The 26574-nt window shown below is 38.6% G+C and overlaps 1 protein-coding gene across 4 annotated transcripts in view; it reads left to right on the forward strand.

Annotated features, from left to right (window-relative positions):
- The window catches only part of FHOD3 (formin homology 2 domain containing 3), a 372799-nt gene that overhangs the window by 270173 nt on the left and 76052 nt on the right, over window positions 1–26574 (forward strand). Inside the window, exons 11-15 of one of the 4 annotated variants that reach the window (XM_053980841.1) lie at window positions 5714–5815; window positions 8198–8575; window positions 12022–12147; window positions 22517–22651; window positions 25919–25969. In XM_053980841.1, coding sequence (XP_053836816.1) covers window positions 5714–5815; window positions 8198–8575; window positions 12022–12147; window positions 22517–22651; window positions 25919–25969 — 792 coding nt within the window. The remainder of the gene's footprint in view (window positions 1–5713; window positions 5816–8197; window positions 8576–12021; window positions 12148–22516; window positions 22652–25918; window positions 25970–26574) is intronic. The other 3 variants (XM_053980820.1, XM_053980827.1, XM_053980835.1) reach the window with 3 other exon arrangements.

The following is a 26574-nucleotide window of genomic DNA, read 5'->3' on the forward strand; positions in this document are numbered from 1 at the left end:
ATAACACAAAAAAAAATAAAATTTACAACTTGATGAGTATCTCAGGTCCAGGTCCAATTACTGTTTCAAGATGATGTTAGCTTTTTTTTATACAAATTAAAACATCTCTGTAGGTGTGTCAGGTTTTCTAGTAGGGATATTCTTTTCTGACTGCATGTCTTTCTGAAAGGAAATGTTTTATGCTTGGTATACATGCAGAGTCCAGTTAACAGCAGTGCACTTTGCTGTGAAGGCAATGGAAGATTTTCCTATTTGAACTTCAGGAGGAATCAAGAAAGCACTGAAGTTTAAATAGATTATAACTGCATGGCAAATGAAATTACAGCATGACTTAGCCTAATTATTTTACTTTGTTTTTTTCCACTGTGTGGTTAGCTTTCATGAGCTACCTGAGGAAATGCAATGCCAAACCAGGGCATGAATACATTTCTCTGGATCTGCATGGTAGCGTCTTATGCACTGGAGTGTACATGCACTAGAGAGTTCACCTCTCCAGTGTGTTCCCAGCGTTTGTAAACATGATCCTCTGAGAACAGGGAAGGTTTGTTACACATAGGATGTGATGGGGAAGGGGAAAAAAAGACAGCAACTTGGTAGGACACCATTTCCCTTTGAAGGGTCAATAACAGTGGCCTTCAACTGTTAACCAATATGCTCTTCCAAGCTGTGAAAAAAACATTTCTTCTCTCTTTCTGTATATGTTTCAGTATATATTGCTCCAAATCATTATTCTGTTTCTTTATCTCTCTGCTCTTAGAAATGTAAAAACAGCAATGCTGTTTAATGATCAGAGAGTGACTCTTGAAGTCTTTGCAAAGCCTTGCCAGTATCTTAAGCAATGTTCTGCTGTCTTGCTCTGCTTTGATGTGTCCTATATAAACCAACTGCAACAGTTAAATAAGTCTGGAGGCATTGCCTAGGTATTATTTAGTTGTGAAAAGCGGTTGCTGATCATAATTTAGGGATAAAAAAGTAACAGGAACCTAACGATAAAAGACAGATATGAAGGCATAGTGAGTGCATGTGCTTCACAGCATTTGACATTTCCTCACCTTTTTGTCTAAACTGTTTTCTTTATTTAGGGCAGAAATACCAGGGTCATTTTCCTTTTGATCTTTGTAATTAGTCACCTTAGTCTTCCTGTATGCAGAAGGTCAAATTTTGAGGCTTTGTAAGTACATTGTTATCCATATAATTTCATGTAATTTCATCTTCACATACTTGCACCACCTGCAGTGGAATAGAAATAGGTAGTGGAGTTAATAGGTGGTTTCTTTAGTTTTATTTTTAATGGAGGAGGAAAGTGTATTGCCATATCTTTATACAGACTTATAAATGTTGAATTTGAATTATTGCCACTTTTAGCTTTCATCTAAAGCACTAGTTGAATCTGTTTTGGCAGCTAGGATAGAAGAAAGGAAGAAGCAACAGAAGTGTACCAAAGCATTTGTTTATTTTACAAGGATTTAGGAATTTGGCTATTAATTGTGCCATCTAAGCTATAAAAGTTGAATTGAACTCATTAATTGAAGAAAATGGCAAGCAATGGCAAGAGAAAATAAAATTACATCCACTCTGACTTATATCTTTCTTTGATGGAACATTTTTCACTTTCTCTTTGTTCACTTGGAGTTCAGGGATGCAGCTGTGCACGAGGTAAAACAGGTCAGAGGTTTGCAGGAGAGAGGGTGGAAAACAACCTTGAAAGGAAAATTTGTAAAATCAGCTGTAGTATGCAATTTAAAATAATATTGTGAAATGGGTAATGGAGGTCTTATTTCACTGAATGTGGCTTGTAGTCCATAGAATCATAGAATGGTTGGTGTTGGAATGGACCTAAAGATCATCTACTATATCTCATGAGTTAACTTCTATGTGCATTGTATGTGCTGACCAAAGCCTTGGTAGCCTAATTGTGGCAAGATGATAATTTTTTCCATTGTTCTATATTCTGGTTCATTACTGGTTAAATTCATCCTGAATTAAAATGATTTGAAGCATATCTTACCTTTTCAAAATTACCTTTGATACCAAGCAAAGCAGAATGTATCTGTGCTCATGCTTATTTTGTTGGTGTGGGTTTTTGTTTGGTTTGGTTGGTGTTGTTTGTTTGTTGTGGCATTTTTTGTTCCTTCAGCACAGCCTTTGAGTTTTCTTCTAGCTCTACCTTTGGGATTTTTTTGGAGGTGTGTAGTGAGAAATTGGTGTCTCTGCAAAGAGATTGGGGAGAGCCTGGAGAAGGCAGAGGCTACACAAAACCTTGTACACATTGCTCAGCTCAGGGTCCAGTGGGATAGAGAGCAAGTTTTGGTGCTTTGAGTTCTTGTGGACTAAAAGCCATTGTCTTCAGAGTGCTCTTACTTTTAAAATCATCCAACTGTGACTAGGTTAGGTGTCACAGGTTAGGTGTGTGTGAGGTGCAAGGTCTGGCATCTCAAGGACTCTGCCTCTGCCTTCAGCTAAACTTGTAGAGGAGTCCCTTTCTTATAATTTCCTTTCATCAGTCTGAATTTATAAGAATTTATTAGTGCTTTTCTCTTTGCAGCTTTGAATAGCTATTTAATATCAGGTGGGCAAGTTTTCATTCTAAAAAGGAGAGAAGTTAATCCTTTAGTTCTAAACCCTTTGTCAAGATTTTGTTTTGCTGTCCTAGTGGTTCTCTCTCCATAAACTGCATTTTCATAGTTTTTTTTCAATATACACACTAATTTAAATGTCTATAAATACTTCAATGTCAAATTTTAGTTGAAACAACTGAGGAGAACCTGTGCTCTCGAAGATGTTTGTTAGTTGCCATAACAAATTATATACTTTATAAAGATGGGGGGGTGTGGTGTGGTTATTTGTTTAGGGTTTTTAGCCTGTAGCAGTAATCCGTTTTAAAGATGAAAATAAACAGAGTGATTGTTTTGAAATTTGTTTTCAGTGCTAAAAAGCTTTTGTTTAAATATTTCTAACCTGATACTTTTATCATGGAACTCAAGTAACGCAGGAACAGCCTTAAGGTTAGCTGAATATATCTGATCCTTCAGCATTAGCTGAAGGCCTTCCTCCCACTGGATAAATATTTGCCTTTTGTAAACTGGATGGATTCCTCTGCACTACTAAAAACCATGCTGGCTTCTGCAACCTCATTTAATTGGAAACCTTCCTATGCGTCCTTTTTTTTCTTAATTTAATTCCACTATTGCATTAACTCCAAATCTGCATCTGTATGTGAGAGTGACAATGAGCTTTTCCACACCATCCCTTCTCCACTGCATACAAAAATGAACACATAACTCTGAAAAGTTCAGATGAGTTCACAAACCTGTCTGCTGTGTGTCTGAGCGTCTGACTCTAGTTAGTGTTTTCCCATTTTGATAAATATTCACAAGGAAATTTTCCTCTTCTACCTTTTAGGAAAGATTTATTTAGCAGGTACTACCTGTTTTGTTGGTCAGAATATCTATTCTCTAACAAGACTGAAATGACTACCATTGTTGCTTTGGTTGAAAGAAAAGCATACATCATTCCTGCCTGTGAGCTTACCCCTCTACTCTGATCTGTATCTGAGCCCCCTTCTGGGGATACTCAAGGACTCTGAAATTGTGAGTTTGGTTGCTAAAAGAGTGTTGAGCATCTCCCCTATGCAATCACTTATTTCCTTTGTGCAAGTTTCCTTTGACCACATGGCCTCTCCCAGATTGCAGAGGGTGCCCGCCTCTGTGTGCACTGATCATCTCTGCTACCAAGTCATACAGAGCCAGATCCTTCCTCTGGCTTTTCCAACCACTTGCCATGTAGCTGCTGCCCTCCTACACTTAATATTAGCAAAGGAAAAGAGCTTTCCAATCAAAGTTTCATCTAAGATTTTGACCTGGAACTCAAGGACCCTTGAGGAAGGAGTCATTGGCCTGACATGACAGAAGAATGATCACTCTGGAATCTTGAAATTTTTTTTTCAGCTCCTTTCTCTGTGCTGTGTAAACTCCTGTTGTTTTAGCCATACCTTCATAGGGTGGAATAAATTCTCAAAGAACTCTTTCAAATTTATGAGATCCACCATATCAGATGAGTATTTCACTAATGATTTGTGGCATTTTGAGGCATTTGAGAAGAAATTTTGACATCACCAATATGGAATCCTGGTGGGAGCTTTAAGCACAGCAATAATGGGGACACTTGTTCATATAAGCAATAGCTGTGCTGCCAGCATTATAGGATGCACTGTGCTCTAAGGAGCTTCCACAGAGCTTCATGAGTTATTTCCCAAATCTGAGTCCTGTAGGACAAGCATATACAGAAGTTTCCCTTCACAGGAAATAGCAGAGCTTGAGCTAGTAAGAAGGGATTATATGAATGCTCCCTGGTTCAACTCTTTCTTTTCTTTTTTTCCAGTAAATGAGTAAAGGTGTGAAAGTTCAGAGGTGTCTGTGTAAGGGAAGTATATATTTGTGGGCAGGACAGGGAGATGACGAGATGACAACTGAGGTGGTTATGTCACTAAGCCACCTTAGGAATGGTTGAAAGTGTTTATTCTGTAAAATTTTTGCCAGAGTATTGGAAGAGTTCCAGGTGCTGCCATTTGCCTGGTTATTCTGTAACTAACTCCATATAAATGCAACAAATTTTGGATTGACCCTTTGCATTGCACTCAATGAGTTCATGATCTCACACTGTAAATATTCAGTATTATTATAACATAGAAGCTAATTCTAAATGGAAAAAAATCCATAGAGCATGCCTTCAGAATCAGAGGAAAGAAAACCAGCTTTCAGGAAAATGCAAGGGATATGAGTGTCTTACAAACTGCATTACTGATTGTATGTTTTTTTCTTTTTGCATGGAGCATAACCTAATGGTACATACATCATTAAATCAAGAGAACAGTATCAACTGCAAATGCATCTTCCATGAGTCTGTTGGTTTGGGAAGGTGAAAAGCATTGATATGAGGGATGGGAGGCAGACAGTGTAGCTTTTTCATTATGTTTAATATAGTTTTCGTATTTTACTTTTGTGGTTTGTAGGTTGTGGAGGCTTTATGCATGACTTACACTTCTCTTCTGCCAGAATTACTGCTGAACTGAAGCCTGCTTTGACCATAGTAATGATTCTATTGAAATAACTCATGTACTGGCATCTGATAACTTAAATATTGCTATTTGCTAATAGTCCTGAACTGATTTAGTCTGTGCTATTTCTAACTCAGTGGTTCACCCTGTTCTGTTTTCCAGTTGAGCTATTGGTTACTTAGCAGGAATGTTTTATTTGGGTTAATTTAGGAAGTTTGATGTCCAGTGCCAGCTGTCCCATGCCAGCACAGTGTGTACTGTCCTTTAGGCCAAAGAGACACAACTTAATGACTAATGAGTTGAACATTGCTATTGTCATGAATGCTTTCCATTAATGCCTCTGCAGGTAGGGCAGCTGCAAATGGAAACTAAAGCTCATGAAAAATCAATGGCAGCTTTGAATCTTAAAATAATAGTAAAAAATGTAAATAGGGGCGAGGATACCAGTTTTATATCGGCAGCTACCCTTGTGCAAACACATACTTAGCAGGAAGTTTTAGGTGGCTAACATAACAGGCCCATAACTCCCTCTTCATCAGTCTCTTCCTTCCATTTCTAACTTCATTGCATTTATTTTCCTGGGGACTCATGTTGTTTTCTCTTCCACCTTCTTTCTTTCCATCCTACTGCATGACTCTTTCCTTGGTCTGACCTCAGAGAGGACGAGTATGAAGAGGAGGATGAAGAAGAACAGCCAGTCACAGAGCCCAATACTGAGGATGAGGGGGAGGAAGAGGCCAATAGGCAGGTCAAAGCCAGGTACCAGGATTTAGCATTGTCCCTCTGCCTTTTCTTCAGGCTCTGGCGTGAACTCACCAGCACAGTGTGCAGTGGCATCCACCTTTTCACTCACATTCCTTGATCACCTGATAAAACCACCCCCCAAGGAAATATTTTTGCATTTAAAAGCTTTGGGGAGGGGGCTGGGGGGTGGCAGTGCTAATGGAAACACTCAGTTATATAGGTTCAGTGCACTATGAACTGTCTGCACTTACCTTTAGGTAATGCTCAGAAATTCTAAAAGCTTTAGTGAAAAGCATAACTTTAAGCATGGTTTGGTTTAACTTCTTAGTTAAGGCAATGATGAAACACTACAATGCTTAGCTGAGGATGTTGCTTGGTTTCTTAGGTTTTCATCCCTATCTTCATATTACTACCTTATTAGGAATATCTGTTGCTATGCAGTAATTTCACTTTTTTTGAATGCTGCCTTAGATTCCATATAAGTTTGTTCATGTTTTAATAGCAAAGAACTACTTTCAGGCAAAACTGATATACATGTGTATATAATATATATATATATGTATGTTATAAATGCCTACCCATCTGTGTATAAACATATATAAGCAAATCACCAATCAGTATTCTTCATCACCTATCAATACTCTTGTTTAAAAATTTTCCACTTATTTCTGAGATATATATACATATGTGTTTGGCATTTGGCAACTTGATCCTAATAAACTTGATCCTAATAAACTGAAAGCAAGAAAATACATTCTTTGTTCCGGACAGACATTTGATTTAGGTTGAATTATTTGGCTTTGCAACTCAGCAAATGAGATTGGATTTTTTTTTTTTTTTACATAAACCACATTCATGCAGACACTGTACAGCACAGAAGGAAGAAAGGAAACTGTTTAATCTGTGAGTTCCAAAGAAAATACTGTACTTTTGTTATTACTATCTTCCAGTCTGCAAATCTTGCCAATGGCTGCCTGAAATTTCAAAATTAAGTGATAATTTCCTCAAATCTGATTCTTAAAAGTCAAAGCTAAGACAGAAGTTACTGGTAAATCTCATGAGTATATTAAAATACTGCTTAAAAAAAAGTGAGGAAGAGCCTCATTAAGAAATGTGAAGAACATAATATGTTTTTAGGTCATTGGTCTTTTTAAGATAATTCTCTCTTTAAGATAACTGGGTGATATTCCCATGATTTTCCTAAGTACCTTCTTTCACTGTCTCTGTAGCATAAAAATAATTATCTGTAACCTGGCTATTCATGTTAGATGCTGTCAGGTAGGACTGACCTTGCTTCAGTGTCTCCTGTCAAGCACAGCAGGTGCAATAGATTAAGGTTTCCAGATTTTCCATTGTGAGAACAAGTAATTGGTATACACCTGATGATTAACTGCATAAGATCCCAACATATCTACCATAAATTGTGGTTTTGTTGCCTATGCTGTCCCAAGCCTATAGTCCTCAGATAAGGACTGTGCCTTCCTTGCTGGCTGTGGGATTGCAGAAGTGGTCTTGGGAGAATGAAATCAGCCATGTCAAATGATCCAGGCCAAAAGCCCATGCACAGTGTTTATGCTGGAGTTCCTAGTGAAAACAGACACCCTGGAGTACAGATCCCATGGCTTTTCATCTGCTTTGTGCCTTCTGTCACTCACCAACATCTGCCTTCAGTAGAGTAAAGCAGATGCGTTTTCTATTTTCTTTGATGCAAACTCTGCAAGTCTCTATGAAAGGCTAGCATGGAATCCTGACACTCAGAGAAATGAGAAATTAGTGCCTTCATACCTAGAAAAATATCTGGTAAGGTGTTGCTTTTGAGATCATTCTAAACTTGAATTTTGACAGAACAGTGCTAACTGAGTACTTTTTTATTTTCATCTTTATTGGATGAACATTTTTAGTAAAACGATCAGATTCCCAGGGAGGATGATAGTCAGATATCTGGACTTGGAGATATAGTCAGATATCTGCAGACTGTATCTTGAAACATCTGTGCTCCATAGAGTATTTTCCAGTGTGTGCAGTCTGCTTTGTACTGCTCTGACAATGTTTACAAGCTAACTTTAAATATATGAAAATTGTTCTGAAATTTGTGTGAAGAGGTGTGAAAATGCTCACAAAAATTAGTTCTGAAGCCTTTAGATTAAATCTCCTATTTTCCTTTAGAATGAGTTGCTTCTTTTCCCCAGTATTTCCAACCCCAAGAAGAATCCCACTGGGATACAAAGATGTGAGTTCTCTTTAGTTAAAAAGATGTGATGATTGTCTACATTTTGGAAGTTTTTGTTTGTCTGACTCTTCTTCATTTTTTTTCCCTTGCAAGTGAGACTATCTGTGATCTCCCTTCGTCCCATTTTTCTCTTTGCTTCCCTTTCTAATGATTTTTTCCTCCTGCAGTGTGGTTCCAGATGTGCATGAGGTTGTGAAGGAAAGCTTTTCACAGTGCTCTGACTCTTCAGCTGTCTCCAGTGCCATTTCTCCAGCTGAGAGGCCTCTCACCAGCTCTAGAGCAAAGAGCTTTTCTAGCAACTCCTCTTCTGTGCCTGACTCGTGTGTCTCTCATCATAATTCTGTCCTTTCATCACCATCTTCACCTGCAACAGCATTGCTGAGCTCTCCCCAAAATTCCTCAGCCTCCATTACTCCAAAGGCATCTCCAACAGTGGAGAAATTACCTTATGTACCACACACTCCTTTTCACCTCTTCTCCTATGACTTTGAAGACTCTCCAGCATCTGTGAAAGAGAAGGAAACAGAAATGATGAGGGAAAACAGGTAGATTTTATATAGCTAACAATAATTTTTAGATAAATGAATAAAAACCTTTCAAGAATTTTACAGTGCTAATAACACTACTCTAATGTGTTGTATTATTTCCAAAACATACTGTACTAATTTTAGCCCTGTAAGCCTGTATTTTGATTTGATATTATTCTGCTTCCAGGTCTGTAGTTAATAAATATCCTGGCCTCCTCTATAGAGCAGTGGATAAATAACCCACGATTTGGGAGATCAGGAAAGGAGCACCATTTTGCTCTCATTTACAACAATGTGATTTGCAGACGTTTTCTTGAAAATTAATGGAGCTCTTCTGCTATAAAATCAAGAGAGGTCAGATCAGCACTTGAAATTCAGGGGTGAAGTCCTGGCTTCAAAGGCTGAACTGCCAAATCCTAAATTTGTTGTTTGGTTACAGTGCATGTCCATTTCATGTGCAATTTCAGCTCATGCTTGTAATAAGAGATCTATAAAGATAACATAGCACTCAGAATAGACAGTTTTATCTCCACAACATCTGTTGAATTTACTTGTTCCTCATGCATTTATCTTACTTTTTAGCTTTATTTTCCCCATCCCACCCCTCTAAAACAAAACAAAAAAATATTGCTTTGTCTCATCTTTTTTCAAGTAAAAGAAATTGACAGTAAGTAGCACTAAAAACATAGACAGAGAATCAGCTTGAAAAGAGGTTGATCATTTTTTGCTGTCTCTTACAGTTGTCAGTGTTATTTGAATTAGGTGCTGAAAATGTACATTTATATTGCATGCGTATTTACTTTTTCCTCTCTCCAGCAGTCCTTCTGAGTTTCTGCATGTGAACAAATGTTTTGATTCCTTTGATCCTTTTAATTTTTGATCTTTCTCTCCTAATAGGTGGGTGTGTTTTGTCCCTTTCTCATTTTTCTGAAAAGCCTGTAAATCCAAGTAGTCGTTGGCAAGTGACTTAGTTCACATCTTTTTCCTTTACCTGCAACTTGAACACTGGAATTCCTCTAAATTTACATTTTCCTTGATAGGTGCATTTTTCCCTTAGACCTCTCACACTCATTTATTGGTCTTCAGTTGCTGTTGCTGTTGTACTTTAGAGAGTAGATTCCTAAATACCTCCTGTTCCTGCAATATTTAGTATTTCTGCAGTGATTTTTTTTGTCCTCTGACCATCTTTTCTGCTTCCATTTAGTATAGAGGTTCACAGGTGGGGATGGGGATTCATCTGGGTTTTTTGGAGGAAAACGAGGGCAAAGCCCGCACAATTTGTTCAGTAACATGACCATAAAAGAGGAAAATGTCTTGAGGGTGAATGCTGCTGGATAAAACTATTGCATCTACACTCGTACATGAGACAAGAAGGGAAAACAGAAGCAATAACCAGTACCAGAGAAGGTTAGAAAGATAAACTTTGGGCATACAGACTTACCCCGGTGTTCTGGTCTTGCCTTGCTCCTATTCCAGCAACTCAGTGTTTCTCTAAATTTGTTAGGATGTTGTGTCCAGACCTCTCCCTCTGAATTTGATTTTTTAATTGTGTAGGTCTGACTACACAGGAGGTGCATTCCCTCCACGTTCATGAGAGTTATCTTTGGACTAATTAAAAACTCTTGGTCTGAAAAAGGGTTCTGCTCTATGTCAGCTTTTTCATGGGGCAGAGGAGAAGAAAAGGACATGTAATGGTTGATAAGAAGGTCTCCTTGCAGTTGATGGAAATGGAAATGGAAAAGGAGGTCTCTGTGTCAGGAACATACCAAATGAGCTCTGAGTTCTTAACAGGACAGTGGAGTTTTCTCATCGCTCACTCAGTACAGGCACAGTCAGAACATTTCCTGGGCTGAGCCTGTCAGAGAGAAGACCCAAGCTGGGTCTGTGCTTCCAGGGAAGCTCCACACTGTCCAGTTACACAGCCTCCAGTGGGCCACTGTCTCCACTTTTTCTTCAAGGGCAAGAAGGCCCAGACAGCAATTATTTCCTGCAAAATTCCTTTTGTGGCTCAGAAACATGCATGTTAGAATTTTTTTTTCCAAAATTATTTCCCTGTTGCTAGTCAGTATACTGTCTCAAAAACAAATGAGGGATGGGGGGTGTTTTCTAAAGCATTAACCTGAAATTGCTGTTCAAGAGGACATGTTCTCTAAAGTGCCATCCCTTCCATTGTAAAAACACCTAGCTGAAATATACTCTGATTTTAATGTGGGCCTTGGCAGGCAGCAATGCTGTTGAACCCTAAGGAAAAACTTGAAACTTTGAATGAAATTTTGCATGGCTAGATGAGTGTGCTAAATGGAGCTGAAGGAAACCAACCAGGCTTTTCAAATAAAATTGCTGAGTGAAATTACTGAGTGCTGATGTGTGCGAGGGAAGAAGCAGCAGAGAAAAGATATGGTGAAGGAGGATATATTATATCTTATGAATTATAATAAGGAAAATTATGTTGCTCTATTACCTGAAATGAATTTTGTCATTTGGATGAGTTGATCTTGCAGAGTACTGATCTTCAGAGCACCATATGCTTTCCATGTGGGAAAATGGCATTGTCTGTGAACAGTGTTAAAGAGAGAAATATTAACATTTTCTCAAATCAAGAATCTTTTCTTGACATGCTGTTTAAGTACAATAGTTAAAAGGCACAGCAAAGCAACACAAGTGCCTTTTCTATTCAGTACAGGAGTCAGGATGAAAACGTTGATAGAAGGGAGTCTGGGGAAGTGGCCATTCCAGGAGTCCTGGAAACAATTTCTCTTTGATCAGCAATCTCACATTGAAGTGAAGCGAATTTATGGGGTTTTTAATGGAGAGAAGGGCTGATAGAAATTTCTAAAGCCATGCTTCCAGAGACATGTCTTTTTAACCATGGTGATGATTTTTCACAGGCATTGTAAGAAATGGCACATAAGCTATTAGTTATGTTGGGAGAGGGGAAAGGAAATACTGCTGGCTTTAACTGAAAAGAATGTGGTGCTTTTCAATTTAAGATGCAAGCATTTCCAAGTCATGGATGCCCATGTTCAGATCATGTCTCAGGAGTGCTGCTGTTTTCCTTAATTTTAGTAGATGTGTATACTGCTGTCTTGGGCTCGTTTGATCCCTTTTCTAATGGCTGGATATCAGCTCCCAAAACAGCAAATAATTCTGAGTAACTGAGCAGTAATTCAAGTATTCCTATTCTGAGCTGTCACTTGGGAGGACCATTCAAATCTCTCATTATTTTCCTTACCAATACCTCACTGATTCATCATGTATGTTCATGCCATGGTTGATATTAAGAGTAGAAGATTGGTTGCATATTTGGAAATAGAGCAACATTTTCAGAAGGTGAATGTTTGAAAAATTCTGGAGTATGGGATCACTACCACCCCGTAAACAAGAGGATTTACTGTTGCATGCCTGTTTGCTGACGGATTTTTTCTGTCTCTCCCTTTCTCCTTCATTTCTTCCCATTTCTTCAGATACAATAGCTATGGCAGCAGCTCTTACTCTTCTCCACGACCTTACGCTGGTGTGAGTGCCCCTACAACACCCACTACTCGTTATGGGACAACTCTGTCACCACCTCAGGAGACCAAATCTGACAGGTTTGTAAATGAATCAGAGTTTTGGCAACAGTTCCTTTACAGACAGAATGAAGGAGATAAATGTAAGCTGTTCTGAATGAGTACTGGAAATGCTTCTAGCCAGATTTTTTCTAACTTTGGGAAAAAAATGGAAAAAAAATCTAAATGTGTTCATTTCCCACTCATTCTCAAATCTTTCTGTCTTACTTGGTGTTAAAGGCTGGATGTATTTCCATCCCACTTCTATTTCTTCCACTTAAATGGATAAAGCAGAGTTGCTTCACACATAAGCTGTTCTAAGTATTAAAAGGTGAATTAAAATTTTCTTTCTTTCCATTTTTAAAAATAAAATCACATCTATTTTCACTTCTATCCTCTTAAATCAACTGCAAAATCTTGGAGATGTGCTTAGCTCAGAATTTCCTAGGCTATAATTTTGTCCTTTCTTGAAAATACATGATATATCACACTGTATTTCATCAAAAGCAAAATATTTATTGCTGTAGCTAAAGCAAACTTCTAACAACGAACCAGTTATCAGCTTGCTTTAAGCAAAAAATTTAAAGGGGAAAAAAAAACCCAAACCAGCAAAAAAAAAAAAAAAATTTGAACAATCAAAATACTCTTTTGAATTATGTAAGGTACTAGGGGAAGAAAAAAGGTAGGAAAATGTTATGGATACTCGAAAGAAGTTCTTGGCAAGAGATTTGGACCACCAGAAATTAACTATCTGTTACCACCTGAGAGTAAATGACAGCTTCAAAGGATATCATGCTGATTTTAAGGAAAAATAAAAGTTTTTAATTAATTTAATTCAATAATATGATACAATAATTTAAATAAAATCCAAGTAGGCCAGATGGGGTTTGGATTGTTTGTTTCCAAATTGGCCTCTAATTCATAAAAACTGCATCTTCCACACTGTTTTCTGAACTTAAGATTTTTTACAGGACCCTTTTTCTGTATTCCAGTTAATTTTTGCTAATGACTTTGGCATATTTCTGTATATGTATGTGTGTTTGTGTGTGTATGTATATATGTTTGAACCTTCCTAATGCCTCACATCCTTTCCAGACTGCTACTCAGAATGGTTCAAGTTGGGTTCTTCCAGCATACATGTATTTGTAGCCATGAGGTATTGATTTAATCCTTTTTTTCAAGTGAGTAATTAGATTAAGTTTCTCTTTGTAGAAAGGCATTGTTTTTCATTTGCTCATCTTCCTGGAGTACCTTGCCTCAATTTGTCTTTCCTGATCTCAATTAAATTCTTGCCAAGTGCAACCACAATAAAAAACTCTACACCAGCATATTCACCCCCGTTTACCTCAGCAAAATTGATGCAAGATAAGCAAGAGTTAAAAGAATCCCGCTGCTTTGGAAGCTTAAGATTTTCAAGCCCCTGCTCTTGTAAGCTTCTGATTGCTACTGTAGCAAAGAAACCCCAAAGTGGTCAAACGCCAAGATGGCTAAAGATGGTTGGGCTTGTCCTGCAAGAGGCTGATGGCGCTGGCCCTGCTCCAGTGAGGAAAGCCAGCTTTCATTTCAGTATCTGCATAAGTGCCTTGCTGGTTTGGAGCCAAAATGCCTTGGCCCCACAGGATGAAGCTGTAAAATTTGCAGATTCATGGAGAGTCAGGCCAGAGGGGAGCTCTGCAATCATCTGTTGTGACCTATAATGGGTCTCGCAGAAGCTAAGTGAAAGACCCCTGTACTCTCACATGTTTTCAAGTGACAGCACATGATTTCTCCTGAAAAAATTCCAATATTTATTATCACTGCTAGGAAAATATTTTATATTTTGAAGCCAGTTTTTCTAGCAGCATCTTCCAGCCAACACACCTCATCTTTCTTTTTCCTCTGAAACTGTAAAGTGCTCTACTTTCAAACGTCAGATCTCTCTTACATGTTGTAAGTGACTGATCACAGTGCCCAGCGTCGCATCTCTGTCTTTCCTGCAGGTTATGTTTGCTGCTTTCCACCTCACATGACAAAAATCTCTGTACTCCTGTTTAAATTCGCAGCTTGCTGTTCATGGTAGTTCATGAACTCACCAGGGTTTCTGCATTTTTACATTTGAGTGGTGTTACAGCCTGATGCTTCCTGTATATGATTCTCTGAGAAGTGAAAACTGTGTGTACACCACAGCTGCATGTTGTCTGCAGAATAGATGCAGTTATTTCTTTAAAGATAATTAAGTTTACCATTTCACATGCCATTTTGCATTCTCTTGTTCTTTTTGAGAGTGTTGCCACTGCAGATGTATACTTGTGCAAGCTCTAAAGAACTGACTGCTTTGAAGAAGGGCAGAAGCCTTCCTTAATTTCATTGTCCTGAAAGATATGCACTGAAGAAATGTCCATGTAGAGACTGACGGATGGAATTTGCCTATTGGAGAGTAGGCCATGTAGTGTATGATGCAATGCTTGGCACTAATTAGTAAATGGAAAGTATTGTGGAGATTTTCACAGTTTCCTATGAATGGTGTTTGCCTCTGATTATGTAAACACTATTTCCTACCTCCTGATGGTACAAAATTTACATGGATTCAAACACCAAAAAACAAGTTAAAAGATGGGAGTGGGGGGGAGAGGAAGACATTTGATAAGAAGCAGATGCGTATCTATGGTTAGCTCTAAGGTGTGTTTTCTGGTTTCAGCTTATGCTACAGTTAAGTAAAGCCTTCACAGAAAGATTCCTGTCTTTTATCATGCCGGGAAGAGCTTCAGATGCAGGTCCTGGTACCGTTTATCTGACCTTCAAGAATGAGAAGGAAGGAAGAAGCAGCATGTAGAGCAGTGCCCAGCACAGTGACTCATGCTCCATTCAGTTGCCATGACAGGCCTTTCAAACCCTTGGCTGTATATTGCTTATGAAAACAAGAGCTACAACATAGGTGGAAAGAAGCAGTGTGGTTGACATTTTGACATTCATACTTGACAGTCTTTGGCTGTAAGAGAGGTATAAGTCAGTGCAAAAAAAGCTGGATTTTGTTCTTTGAAATCCACATCATCTACATATTTCTGATTGTACAGCAGAAGAAAAGGCTTACTTTACTGTTTCTAAATACAGCTGCCGCCTTTTGGCAACTTCTTGCAATGCTGTTGTTCTCTCTCATTTCCCTGGGTCCCCTGTGGAGAGCCATGTTTGTGAAGTGCATACTGCAGCCATGGGAATCCTGCTGAAAAGAGGGCAAATTGCAGCACACTTTCTGTTCAGCCCTTCACTGGGAGAGAAGGAGTGTGTCAGTTCTCTTGTATCCCTCTGCTTGCGAAAGTCACTCCTAATGCATAAGAAGTATAACCCAGTCTGCCTGTTTTCTAATGCCAAAGAGTGCTTTGCTCCATAAATATGCTGCTCCCACTCTTCACAACTTAAATCACCAATTAACTCTTTCTTCCCAGTTAATAAAAAAATTTTAAATCACTCTCATAACCTCATAAATTTTAATAACAAAGGGGAAGAGCAGTGCATGACTGAAACACATTGGGGGAAAAGCATTTTTCTGTCCCTCCAAGTTGCCCCCTTGCCTGGGGGCAGAAGGTGTTGTCGGACTAGTCTGTATTTCCATGCCTTATGCTCACACCTAGGCTATTTCTGTCTAGCCAGACTGCTTTGTCAGACTCGGAATCTAAGACAGTCACTCAAATTGAAACTGCAGCCTGGAGTCTGCCACAGGACACCAAACTTATTACTTTCAAAGCTTCACACCCCCTCATAGTATCCTTTTGGTGGTGAAGTGTTTGCATTGTTGGTAATGGCTATCCTTATCATATCATGAAGGAGTGTAACTTCTAAGGCAAGAGCTCCTAAGTTCAGCACCAGCTTTAATTCATTCCACTACCATAAAAATATCCTGCTGGTGTGTTTTCCAGGGTGGGTTTCTTCTGATGCATTTAACAGGAGGTGGTTACCCCTGGGCTGGACAGTCAAACAGTAGTACAGTAGTCAGCAGTAGTACAGTAGTCAGCCCAGCTCAGAAAGCCTTCACGGGGCACTGCGTGTCAAAGGAGCAGGAGTTCATGGTCTCACCTCTATCTGTTAAATCAAATGCCAGAAAGTTCAGCTCGCAAACCTCCACTTCTTGAGGCTCTTGGCCTGTCAGTGTGAACTTAGTCTCCACCTCTGGCTGGTCCCTCAGAAGTTCTTCCAAATCTCGAAGCCTGGTAAAGGCCTGCTATGGTGCTTGCAGATTATTTGTGTTTGAAGAAGCTCCAGCTTTTCCAGAGTGTCAGAAAATAGGCTTAAGAAATGTTAAATATATTTCACATTCTTTAATATGTTTTCCATCTCAGTTGCTTTGTGATCTACAGCAATAAGTTACCTTGGGCTCCCATGATGCAGGGCCTTGAATACTGAGTGTTCATTTCAATTTTCTATATGTTTTAAAGAAAATTTACCTTCAAACATTTATTTCTAAAACAGGTCACAGACAGTGAGATTAGCATGCCTAGATTATAGGTGGGGTTTTTTTCTCCTCTGATACTTAAACACCATACCTGAAGCATAAGCATAAAGTGCAGGAAAAGTCTGCAGATACTCTTCTTTTGAGTTTTATTCCCTTTCTATGTGCATGAAATAGTGATTTGCTGGAAATCTGGTGCTTTCTTTCAAATTTCTCTCTTTAAAGCAAAACAAAACAATCAAAAAAAAACTGTTTGAGAATGCCAAACAGCTTTTCAGTTAGATTTTCTACTAAAATTAAAGGTCTTCGTAATTGACAACACCAGGGAGATGCTGCTGGATGAAGTTTCTTGGCAGGTTCACTCCAGCTGTTAAGCACTAAGGTAAAACAGAAACCTATGAACCAAAACCTGCTATACAGCCTACAAAGCTGCTGCTCTCCCAAAAACTGCTCCTCTTTCTTGGCTTTCTGTTCTTTCTGTGTGTACTTCTGGGCTCTCAGACCAGAGATCGTGGCGATTTTTCCTTGTGGTAACTGCCAAGCACATCTCTCACTCTGAGTAACATAATGAGGAACGGATAGCTTGGTAGCTGATAATAGTGGCCCAGGGCAAAAGCCTCAAACTTTATTGCTGAGAATTTAAGAGGAAAAATGACGTTAGGAATTGATGATTTACAGTTTGGGAAGCAGTGGTGGCTTGCGCTGGCCTAGCTGCTTGTCGAACTACTGTGTAAGCAATATTCTTGATTGCAGCTTTGTGGACTTCATCATAGGGCATATGTTTAAACTGAAGTATGAACTGGTTATGGTTTCAGGCTGAAAATGCCATGTGCAGTGCTGATGCTCAGGGCTCACCCACCTTGGCCTCGATCTACACCTGAGCTCTGCAAGTCACTTCCAGGCAAGGTGTAACTCACATGAGGATGAGAAGCTGCAGGTTGGAGAAAGACAGAAGCACAGTGTAAAAGCTGTACAGGTCAGCTGGAAGAGGAGAGTGTGTGTAGAAAGTCCTTGTGCATTGCCCAGGCTGTGTGCAGCTCTGTCCTGCTGTAGCTCTAATTTGGGTAGTCCCCCCATACCACTTAAAAGTCTAAAATTAATCAGTTCTTCTCTTGGTCATTCTCAAATTTCTTTCTTAAAGGAAGCATTAGTAGTTTTAGCTCTCAATTTTATGTTTATTTTTTAGAGAAGTGTTATAAAGATTCCTTAAATAATGTTTAGTCTGTTTGCAAAGTCTTATATCAACATGCTTTTGAATTTGCCACGTCATGTAGAGAGACATAACACATGAGGAGTTTCTTTAACTGTGAAAAGCAATATGGCTCTTGGCAGCTTTGCCTCCCCTTTTGTCTGTTTCTAAGCTGGAAAATGGATTTATTTTGTTAAAGCCAAGAGACATTTAGAGTTACTTAAGGCCGAGAAGGAGCTGCTGACTGTGGTACCCTCACTGTAGCATTCCTATGGCTGCTGGAACAGGAGCACTTTGCAAAATTAGGTAATTAGTGCTTCCTTATTAAAGTTATTAATGACTCTGCCCTATGTTGTGTTAAAGACAATCCTGAATATTAACCTTATGACCTAAAGGGATTTCCTCTCCTAAGTCATCTGTTAATTTTTTTTAGCTCATAAAAATATACGTTTGTATTTTGTATTCTTCCTGTAGATAACCGTTTCTATTTAGAAAATTTTAAAAATTCAACTGAACAGAGGGAAAGGCAGCCACAAAATAGTATCTCAGAGTTTACGTGAATGAAGTTCATTCACGTCTGAACATCTGAAGTTCAGAATTTCAGTTTTGATTTCAGTAAGACAGAAATGTTTTCTTCAGTTTTCAACAAGATTAGAGTAATTCAGGGCACATAATCCCCTTCACAATGTATAGTCCATGATGGAGTATTTTCAGAAAACTGCAAGAACTTGCAAAAAAGTGTGAGAGATCTTGTGTCTGCATGAATTTGTGTTTATAAAAATGATTACTAATTCACTGCTGTGTTAAATACTGTAGGTCAGGCTAGCTGAATTTTTATTCAGAAGAGCTTTGGCCTACAGTCAACATTTTGGCTTCATATCCTATGCTTTGTATATGTTTTGCCTTCTTTTCTTCCCCAACGCCCCCCCCCCCCAACCCCTCCCATTCTTTCCTTTTTCTATCTCTTCTTCCAGTAAGATAAGTTACTAATGACCTCTTTGGCCCTGTGTGCTGATTCTGTGGTGGGGGCTCTATTCACAAATCCACAGACCTAGATGCTTTCTGGTTGTGTATTTTCTTTCTGGAATGAAAAGGTAATAACATAGCTTGTTTAGCTTTTACTGGTTTTAACAGCAGGCATAAGAAAGCTTTTCTTAACATTTTTTTATATTAACAGTCCATTCTTAATAGCCTTGCATTCTCTACAAGACTAAAAATAGTAGTCAGAGTAAGCATCCTTCTGGATTGTATTTGTGGAGCTGAACAAATGGTTGATATTACCAGCTGGTAACATATGACACCAGCACTAAAATGCTGGCATATATTAACTGTAACCCCATTTTGCGAGTGATTACTCTATTATGCTTTCATTGAGCATTCACATTTACTGTTAAAATCTCTTATCACCTTTGATTCAATGCCAAAAGTTTTTTTTGCCTTTTTGCTTACCCATTTTTAAAATACAGACCGCAGCAATAAGACCTAAAAATTCATGAGTCCCGAAGGCACTGTCACCCTTCAAACAGCATCAAAGCAACAAAAGTACCCAGTGGCTCAGCCCAAGCCTTCTCACCAGCTGGTTTGGTCAGTCATGCTGCCATTTGCAATTCAAGTATGTGCTCACTGAAAGGGAACATTTACTTTAAGTGTTATTGCCAGGGAAATATAGAAACAAAATTCAGATTTTGTTGACCAAATGTACATAGACAAGTCCCTTTTCAAATTGTTTAGACTGTGTGAGGAACACCTCTTAATGCTTGCTTTTCCTCTGGCTCTTTACAGGTTTGTGCACCCTGAAAGTAACCTGCTTACCTCAGGTTTAGTTTAGGCACATGTAGAAAATTACCAATAGAGTTTACTAAATACTAAAACTGTGCATTTACAGTTGCAGTGCACATTAAAAAGAGTATTGGTGCACCCAAACACCAGTCGAGCCGCAGTGTCTGATATCTGCAGTGAGGCTGTGAGTTCATGAGGCTTCGCAAGGCAGCTGGTCTCAGCCTTTGGTGTGAGGCGTGGTCCCCACTGAGGGCAGATGTGTGTGGTTGAGTGGGTGTAACCACTAAGCTAGTACTAACTCAGCTGCAACAGCGCTGTTTCTCTGCCTGCCCTTTTCTAAATGTGATTGAAGACCCAAAACCTTGACTATTTGTGCTTTAAGAAGTCAGTGTCACACAGGGGGTTAGCTGACTGTGTTCCTGTCTGTTTAATTATGACCTCTATGTACAGAACCTTCTGGCAGCTTGGACTGTTAGATTTGACCATTTCGTGCAACAAACTGTTGTACACAATATAGCTGTGTTTGGCACAAAGGAATTAAACTGGGTATGTGTCTTCACAGCTTGTAATTCAGCTGAAGTACGCACTCATAACCAGTGAGAAATACGGAAATTCCAAGTTTTGACTAACTGTTGTTGATTTGATTAGTTTTGAAGATATGGAAAGCTAACATTTTCAGTTCTTTAGACACTGGCTTTTCTTCTGGACATACAGCTGTGGATCTTCTACTTAGATTGTGATGCTGCTCTTCATACATCTGCACATTTTATCCCAGTGAGCAATGCTAGCCAAACGATGCTAGATCAAAACTCTAAACAAGGTGTGGAGGTATTTTACTACCAGAGTTAGCTTAGAATCCCATCTGCAGGACTAAGCTGTGCATCTCCATGTGATTTCCCTGAAATCCCCTGCATGAGAATGTGCATTTATTGTAGGGCCTCAAAGAGCTTAGTCAGAGCCGAAGACTTCCAACCTGCTAGATGATGTGCAGACCTACAATCACTCTTTTGGTCTCCCAGCATCACCCCATCCTTCCCCTTAATTTTCCTTCAGTCTTCTTTTAAGCCGTGCCTTCCTTTGACTCTAAATGGAGATTGCAGACTTCATGGCAGTTGGGCAGGATGAGGTATCAAGCTGAATACACAAAACAGATAAAAACAAAGACTTGATAGAGACCCTCTTTTGCCATCTCTCCTAGTTAAATTTCATTTATCTTCACAGGGAGGCACTGTTCATTTTTCCCCTTCCAAAAGTAATTTCTGATGTTATATCCAACAATATTGCCATGGGTTTTTTTGTGCTACTACAGTGATGGAGCTCGAGCTTTTGAATTTTAGTACAGTGGTGCTACTGTTTCTGCTAAGAGCTTTCTCTTGAAACATGCACTAAGAGGTCAAAAGTTAAAATAAATTTAAAATATGCTCAAGGGAAAATTCACCACACTTACTTGACTGTCAGGGTTGGAGGATTTTTTTCCCCTTTTCTTAGTGCTGAAGCATATTAGAGATTTTTATGGTTTTGAGTGTGATCCAGCATTGATACTGTAGCTTTGGAGGAGTGCCAGCAGGGACTCTTACAGAATATCAAGTTTTATACCATCTTATGTAATGTTTATGCGGGTGGGATATGACATATTGAAATTCAATTTATTGAAATAATTGCCATTATATTCATGCTGCCCTGTTGCCAGTGGGGTTGAAATGGCTATGTTTTGTGGTGTTCATGTTTATACAGACATAGACTCTCGGGGAAGATAGGTTTGCATTAATATTTTTATCTTCTTTTGCACCTATGTTCACTAGTGAATTGGTGCCATTATGCTAAATGCCTACACTGTGCAGCCATAGGCAAGTAAATAAAAAAGGGAGAGGGTCTGAGTTCTTAAAAATAAGGAAAATTTATTCAGGTTTGCATTACTGGTTAAGGAACCTTCCTCTAGGCAGGCAGGGTTTAGTTTCTTTCTAAACAAAAGGCAGTATCTATTTCTCTCATTAATCCTTTCATTGCAAAACTCATGTTACAACAATGCACAGAAACCTCTCTACATGAGTTATGTCTTTTTGATTTTATCAGGCTAATTCAATCAGTGTGCATCTGTATAAAACTACCCTGTACAATACAGATTTTTTCCTGTCTAAGAGACAGAAAGAAAGACACATTTACTCTGAGGTCATTTTGTTGCCATGTGAGAGGTTGGTGGTACCAATACCACCATGGTGGGGGAAGGCTGTGTAAGAGGACCTACTCTCCCAGACAAAGTACTACTTAGAGTAAAGCCAATAAAAAATCTATATTGGCACCAAACTATAAGTGAATGTAAAAGTAGCTTTATATCTTTGAAAAGTTTTTACTGTAGAGGCCATCATTTCTGTTAGTATTTAAAAATGGTTTGAGAAGACTGTCCCTCTGTGTTTTACTGATATGTTTTAATACAAGATTCATCTTGCTCTTACAGCACATGCAGCAGGGAAATCATGATAACCAAATTTATTAATGTATAAGGGAAAAATATTCCTGATACCTAAGAGAGCATTTGAATTCTCTAGGGCATTTCTGACATCTTCCTTTACTTTGTTTTGTTTTTCTGTATAGAGGATTCTGAGGTGTTTGTGACACATCTGTTTTTCACATCATTGCATAACAGTTTTTTCCTTTAAAATTTCAAAAATCCTGTACAGGATTCAGCTTTTCTATTAACCGGATTATAAAGTAAAAGAAAAATATTTAGACAACATTGCAGTTGAAACAGACTGAAGAATTTTTACACATACTTTATTTGTGCTTTAGAAATTAGGCTATTTAGGAAGCTTACCCTAATTGTTTTTCTTCAGCTCATCACAGAATCTATAATCAATTTAGCAAGAAGACGCTTAGCCAATGCTTTGAAAGATCCATACATAAATATTGCCATGTCATTCTGCTGGTTGGGATTATGTTACTTGCTGCATGATTGCTACTTATTTTTTGCCAGTATAATCAATAAAAGTGACACTGAGAAATCTGATCTTCCTTTTCTGCAGGCCAGCTTTGGGTGGTCTCCTTACATCATCTTTTCGGCAGCACCAGGAGTCCTTGGCAGCAGAAAGAGAAAGACGGCGTCAGGAGAGAGAAGAAAGGTTGCAAAGGATAGAACGTGAAGAAAGAAACAAATTCAAGTAGGACTCAAATTTGCTCTCAGTCTCTTGCTTTAATGTGTGATAGACTGATGATAGACTGATCAGTCATTGAGACGTTCAACTGCAAAATAATTGAATTGATGAATAGTTTGTCTCTTTAGATACTTTTCTTGATCTAAGTATCTTAAAAACTGATAGATTAAACACATCACGAATTTTGGCATTTAATAAAAAAGCTATTTTTTTAAAGGCATCCAATTACACTGCCTGGGTATGTAGAGAGGCTCGATTTTTTAGCTAATATACTCACCAAATTATAACCTCAGTGAGGCGTAGGATTTGAAGGTGAAACAGTGGGAGAAAGGTATCAAGGGAGGAAGGGACAGCACTGAAACATCTTTTTCCTTTTAAGTTATACAGAGTAAAAATATCTTGCTTCATGGTAGTGCTTTTTAACTACTTTTTCCTGTGTTTCTGAACACGTGTCTCTTCCTCCTGGAATCAACAACTCACAGAAGGTAATGACCAAAATAAACTGTTCAAACCTTGGTCAGACAAATGTTATAGCTGAATGCGGGACTTCACATTTTCACATCTGAGAAAATGTTGTGCAATGTGGGATCCCAGAGTGTGCTGCCTGAAGATAGTAAGAGACAAGCCCCCTCAACCTCTTCAGTCCATGCCTAGAAATCCCAGCAGAGACATTAACAAAGAGTGCCCTGGGCCAAGGATAGATGTGTAATCTATACCTGAAATTGTTTGCCTTCAGTCTGAAGAGTGTACACTAAGAAATCAATTTGTTTCCTCATAAAAGTGAGTGAAAAGAAAACCTATTTTTAGTAGTTAGAAGACATAATGTAATAACTTAAAGAATGGTAATATAAAGGTTTTATAGCCTTAGAACTGGTAGTTATGGAAAAGATGGCACAGGGTTTCATGTTAATTTGTTTATTAGTATGCAAGATTGTTTTCACTGTAATCATCCCTTTAGTAAGAAGTGGAAACAGGCTGTGATTCTGTGAATATGGAAAGAGGAGTAACTTAGGAGTGGTTGATTGATATTCTCCTGGCTCCAGAAGATAGCTAGTTTAGAAGGAAATGAGAGGCAGAGGGAAGGTGGAAGAGCACCATAATAGGATCTTTGGCAGCCAACAGCTGCCCAAGTTCTCCTGAAACAGCAACAATAAGGTTGCAGTCTTCCAGCCTCTTCCAAAAACTCTCCCTCTAAGTGGTATCATCAGGCTGCAGCAGGCTGCCATGGACAGCCAACATGATCTTTCATAAAGGAAACTCCCAGACTGGAAAAGCCAACAGGGCATTTGGCACATTGACCTGTTTGAATAACAGATCTGCACATTTCAGTAGAGGCTGGCTACACTGGTTGTTCTGTCACTAAAAGAGGTTTCTTAAAATCAGAAAAAAATTTCAAAATATACATTTTCATTCCTTTATTTCAGAGTCAGAAACTGATTAACTAAATGTCATGATTGTGCTACATATTTAGTTTTCAATGCCCAGTGTTTTCATCTTTTGGATTTGAGTTTTGTGATAACTCAAAAGTTACAACTTTTGTTTGAGCAGAGTGTCTCCAAAGCCACCAGACTTCACAAACAGACAGCATCCCACAGTTGATTAAACAGTCTGGCAGGAGGAAGACAAAGTCACAGCAAGCAGTCATGGACAGTTTCATAAGAGTTCCTGGGATTTCATTATCGTATCATCAGTCTGGCTAGAAACCCAGTCTCTGAAGATGTATTTTTGATTAAAAATAGCACTTGCAATTCAGTCTTTAAACTCGTGAGCCATACTGGATTTACCATCATGACTCATTTGTTATCTCATTCTTTCCAACTCTGCCTCAAGAATATTGCACTAGGTTCTGGCACCATTATTGACAAATAGAGGATAATTTAAAGGAGAGCATCACTAGTTGTGAAAGAGCTGGAGGATTAGGAGTGGAACTACAAAGCTTCAGAAACTATTGCTAGCTAAAGGAATGCTTTGCAGAATGAACATTTTTCTCAGTAGAATGACTATTGTACCCATTGCACATAGAGAACAATATGTCCTAAAATAAAGTGGTTATTTTTCAGCTGTAGGGAAGAGTGAAAGTTGTCAGAGGGGAAAGAGTAATGTTAAAATTTGCCTGCTGAAGATTTCCTGGAATACTTTTTAAATATTGTAAAGTATAACCAGTTCAGAATTCAAAGCCTATGGAGATGGTCTGAAACAGTAATGTGTGTTCCCTGTTAAAGGACTTTTGAAGAGAAATTGCAGATGTTTGATAGCTATTGGTATAAAAGATGATAAGTAATTCATTTAATAACACAATATAAAGAGAATAAAAAAAGGGGTCATTAATAAAAGGAGTAGTTCTGAAAATCTTTCTGGTACTCACAGCTTACATTGTGAAAGAATCTAGCAGATAAGGTGGAGGTTTCATCAGTTTTCTCTACCAGATTCAACCAAATATTAAAAATATATTGTAAGGAACCATCTTGCTGTGATACTGAGACAGGGTGGACATTTGCTGGGTTCTGCTGTGCTCTGAGTTAAATTTGCATCCATGTTTGTGGATGTGGCAGGCCTGTCCAAAATCATAGTACTCAAGCATTCAGCAAACTTGACTTGGCAAAAGTTAAATATATGGGTTACTTGAGGAGCTATGGGAGTGGCAGCTGACATAAAAGGAGTTTTGTATCTAAAACTCCAGTTGAAAAATAAGGTAGTGAAAGGTTGCTATCTGTCCAAAGATGCTGCACACACCCTCTTGGAATGCAGAATTGTCCTTAGTAAAGCCAGTCCATTGTCCTGTTTCCAGCTGTGGCAACTAAAACTCACTAAGGCAAGATTCCTTGGAAAGAAGGCCAACAGGTTTGCTCACTGCCTCAGTCTACCCTGCCAGGGGCTGCAGTCACTGACTTGGGGCATTCTAAGATGGAGCAAATGAGGGATGGTTAAATAGCCACTATGATTAAATAGCCACTCCTGTGCCTGCTCCCTATGGATAAGTGCAGTTCATTGAATCTCATTTCAGATACCAGGTTTCAAAGCATGCTTCAAGTTTTTCACTTTTTGCAGGTTTTTTTAGGATTACTAAAAGTACATATTTGATGGTGTATGTATGGATAAGTGTACACTCTTCAGCAATTTTTGGAAAAACAAGCAAGTTTTTTTGACAACAGCCTTCATTGTCTCTGATCAGTTTGTGTGTACCACTCTTGGTTTCTCCTACTGTACTTATATTTCTATTACTTACCTTTTTCTTCTGGTTTCTGCTGCAATTTACTGTAATTCTCTTTCTAGCCGTGATTATTTAGACAAAAGAGAAGAACTAAGACAAGCAAGAGAAGAGAGGTTTGTATGTCATGCATCCATCCTTCCCTATCCTTCCCTCTGGCTGTTTGTACTTCCTATGTTCTTTACTGTGGAGCTGTCATATGTTTACATTTTTAACTCTGCTTCCACAAAACACTTTTATTCCAAAAGACTTCTATAAGAAAGAAGTTGCTAAAGAGCAGAATGAAGTCCAGCTGTAAGCACAGCAATAAATGAAGAGCAGTGAGTATACTTAGGAATGATTGATGATCTTTTATCTATTTGTGTGGGAAATAAGCTTATCCTATTTGCCTCAGAAAATTGCCCAAATTTAGTAGAGTTATAAATTGAATAAGCCTGTCTTTTTCACTCAGTGGGTCCCAAGCTTTCTGGAGGGTCAGAAAAGGCAAGTGAGGATAAAGGAAATTGGGGTCACAAGCATTGCAAAACTGCAGTAACAGGCTGATTGAAGTGGTTCTGACCCACTCTCAGCATATTTTTATCTTTCAGAGCCAAGTTTTCTTTGCCAATCTTTTTAAACAACAGCAAGTAAATTACAAAGCTTAGAAGTGTTTATCATTGGGGCATTGTTTTAGTTTTATTTATATAGCATATTTGAAGGGATGGAGGGTTTGGGTTTTATT

Source organism: Vidua macroura, chromosome 1 (genome assembly GCF_024509145.1).
Source record: "Vidua macroura isolate BioBank_ID:100142 chromosome 1, ASM2450914v1, whole genome shotgun sequence".
Lineage (NCBI taxonomy): Eukaryota > Metazoa > Chordata > Aves > Passeriformes > Viduidae > Vidua > Vidua macroura.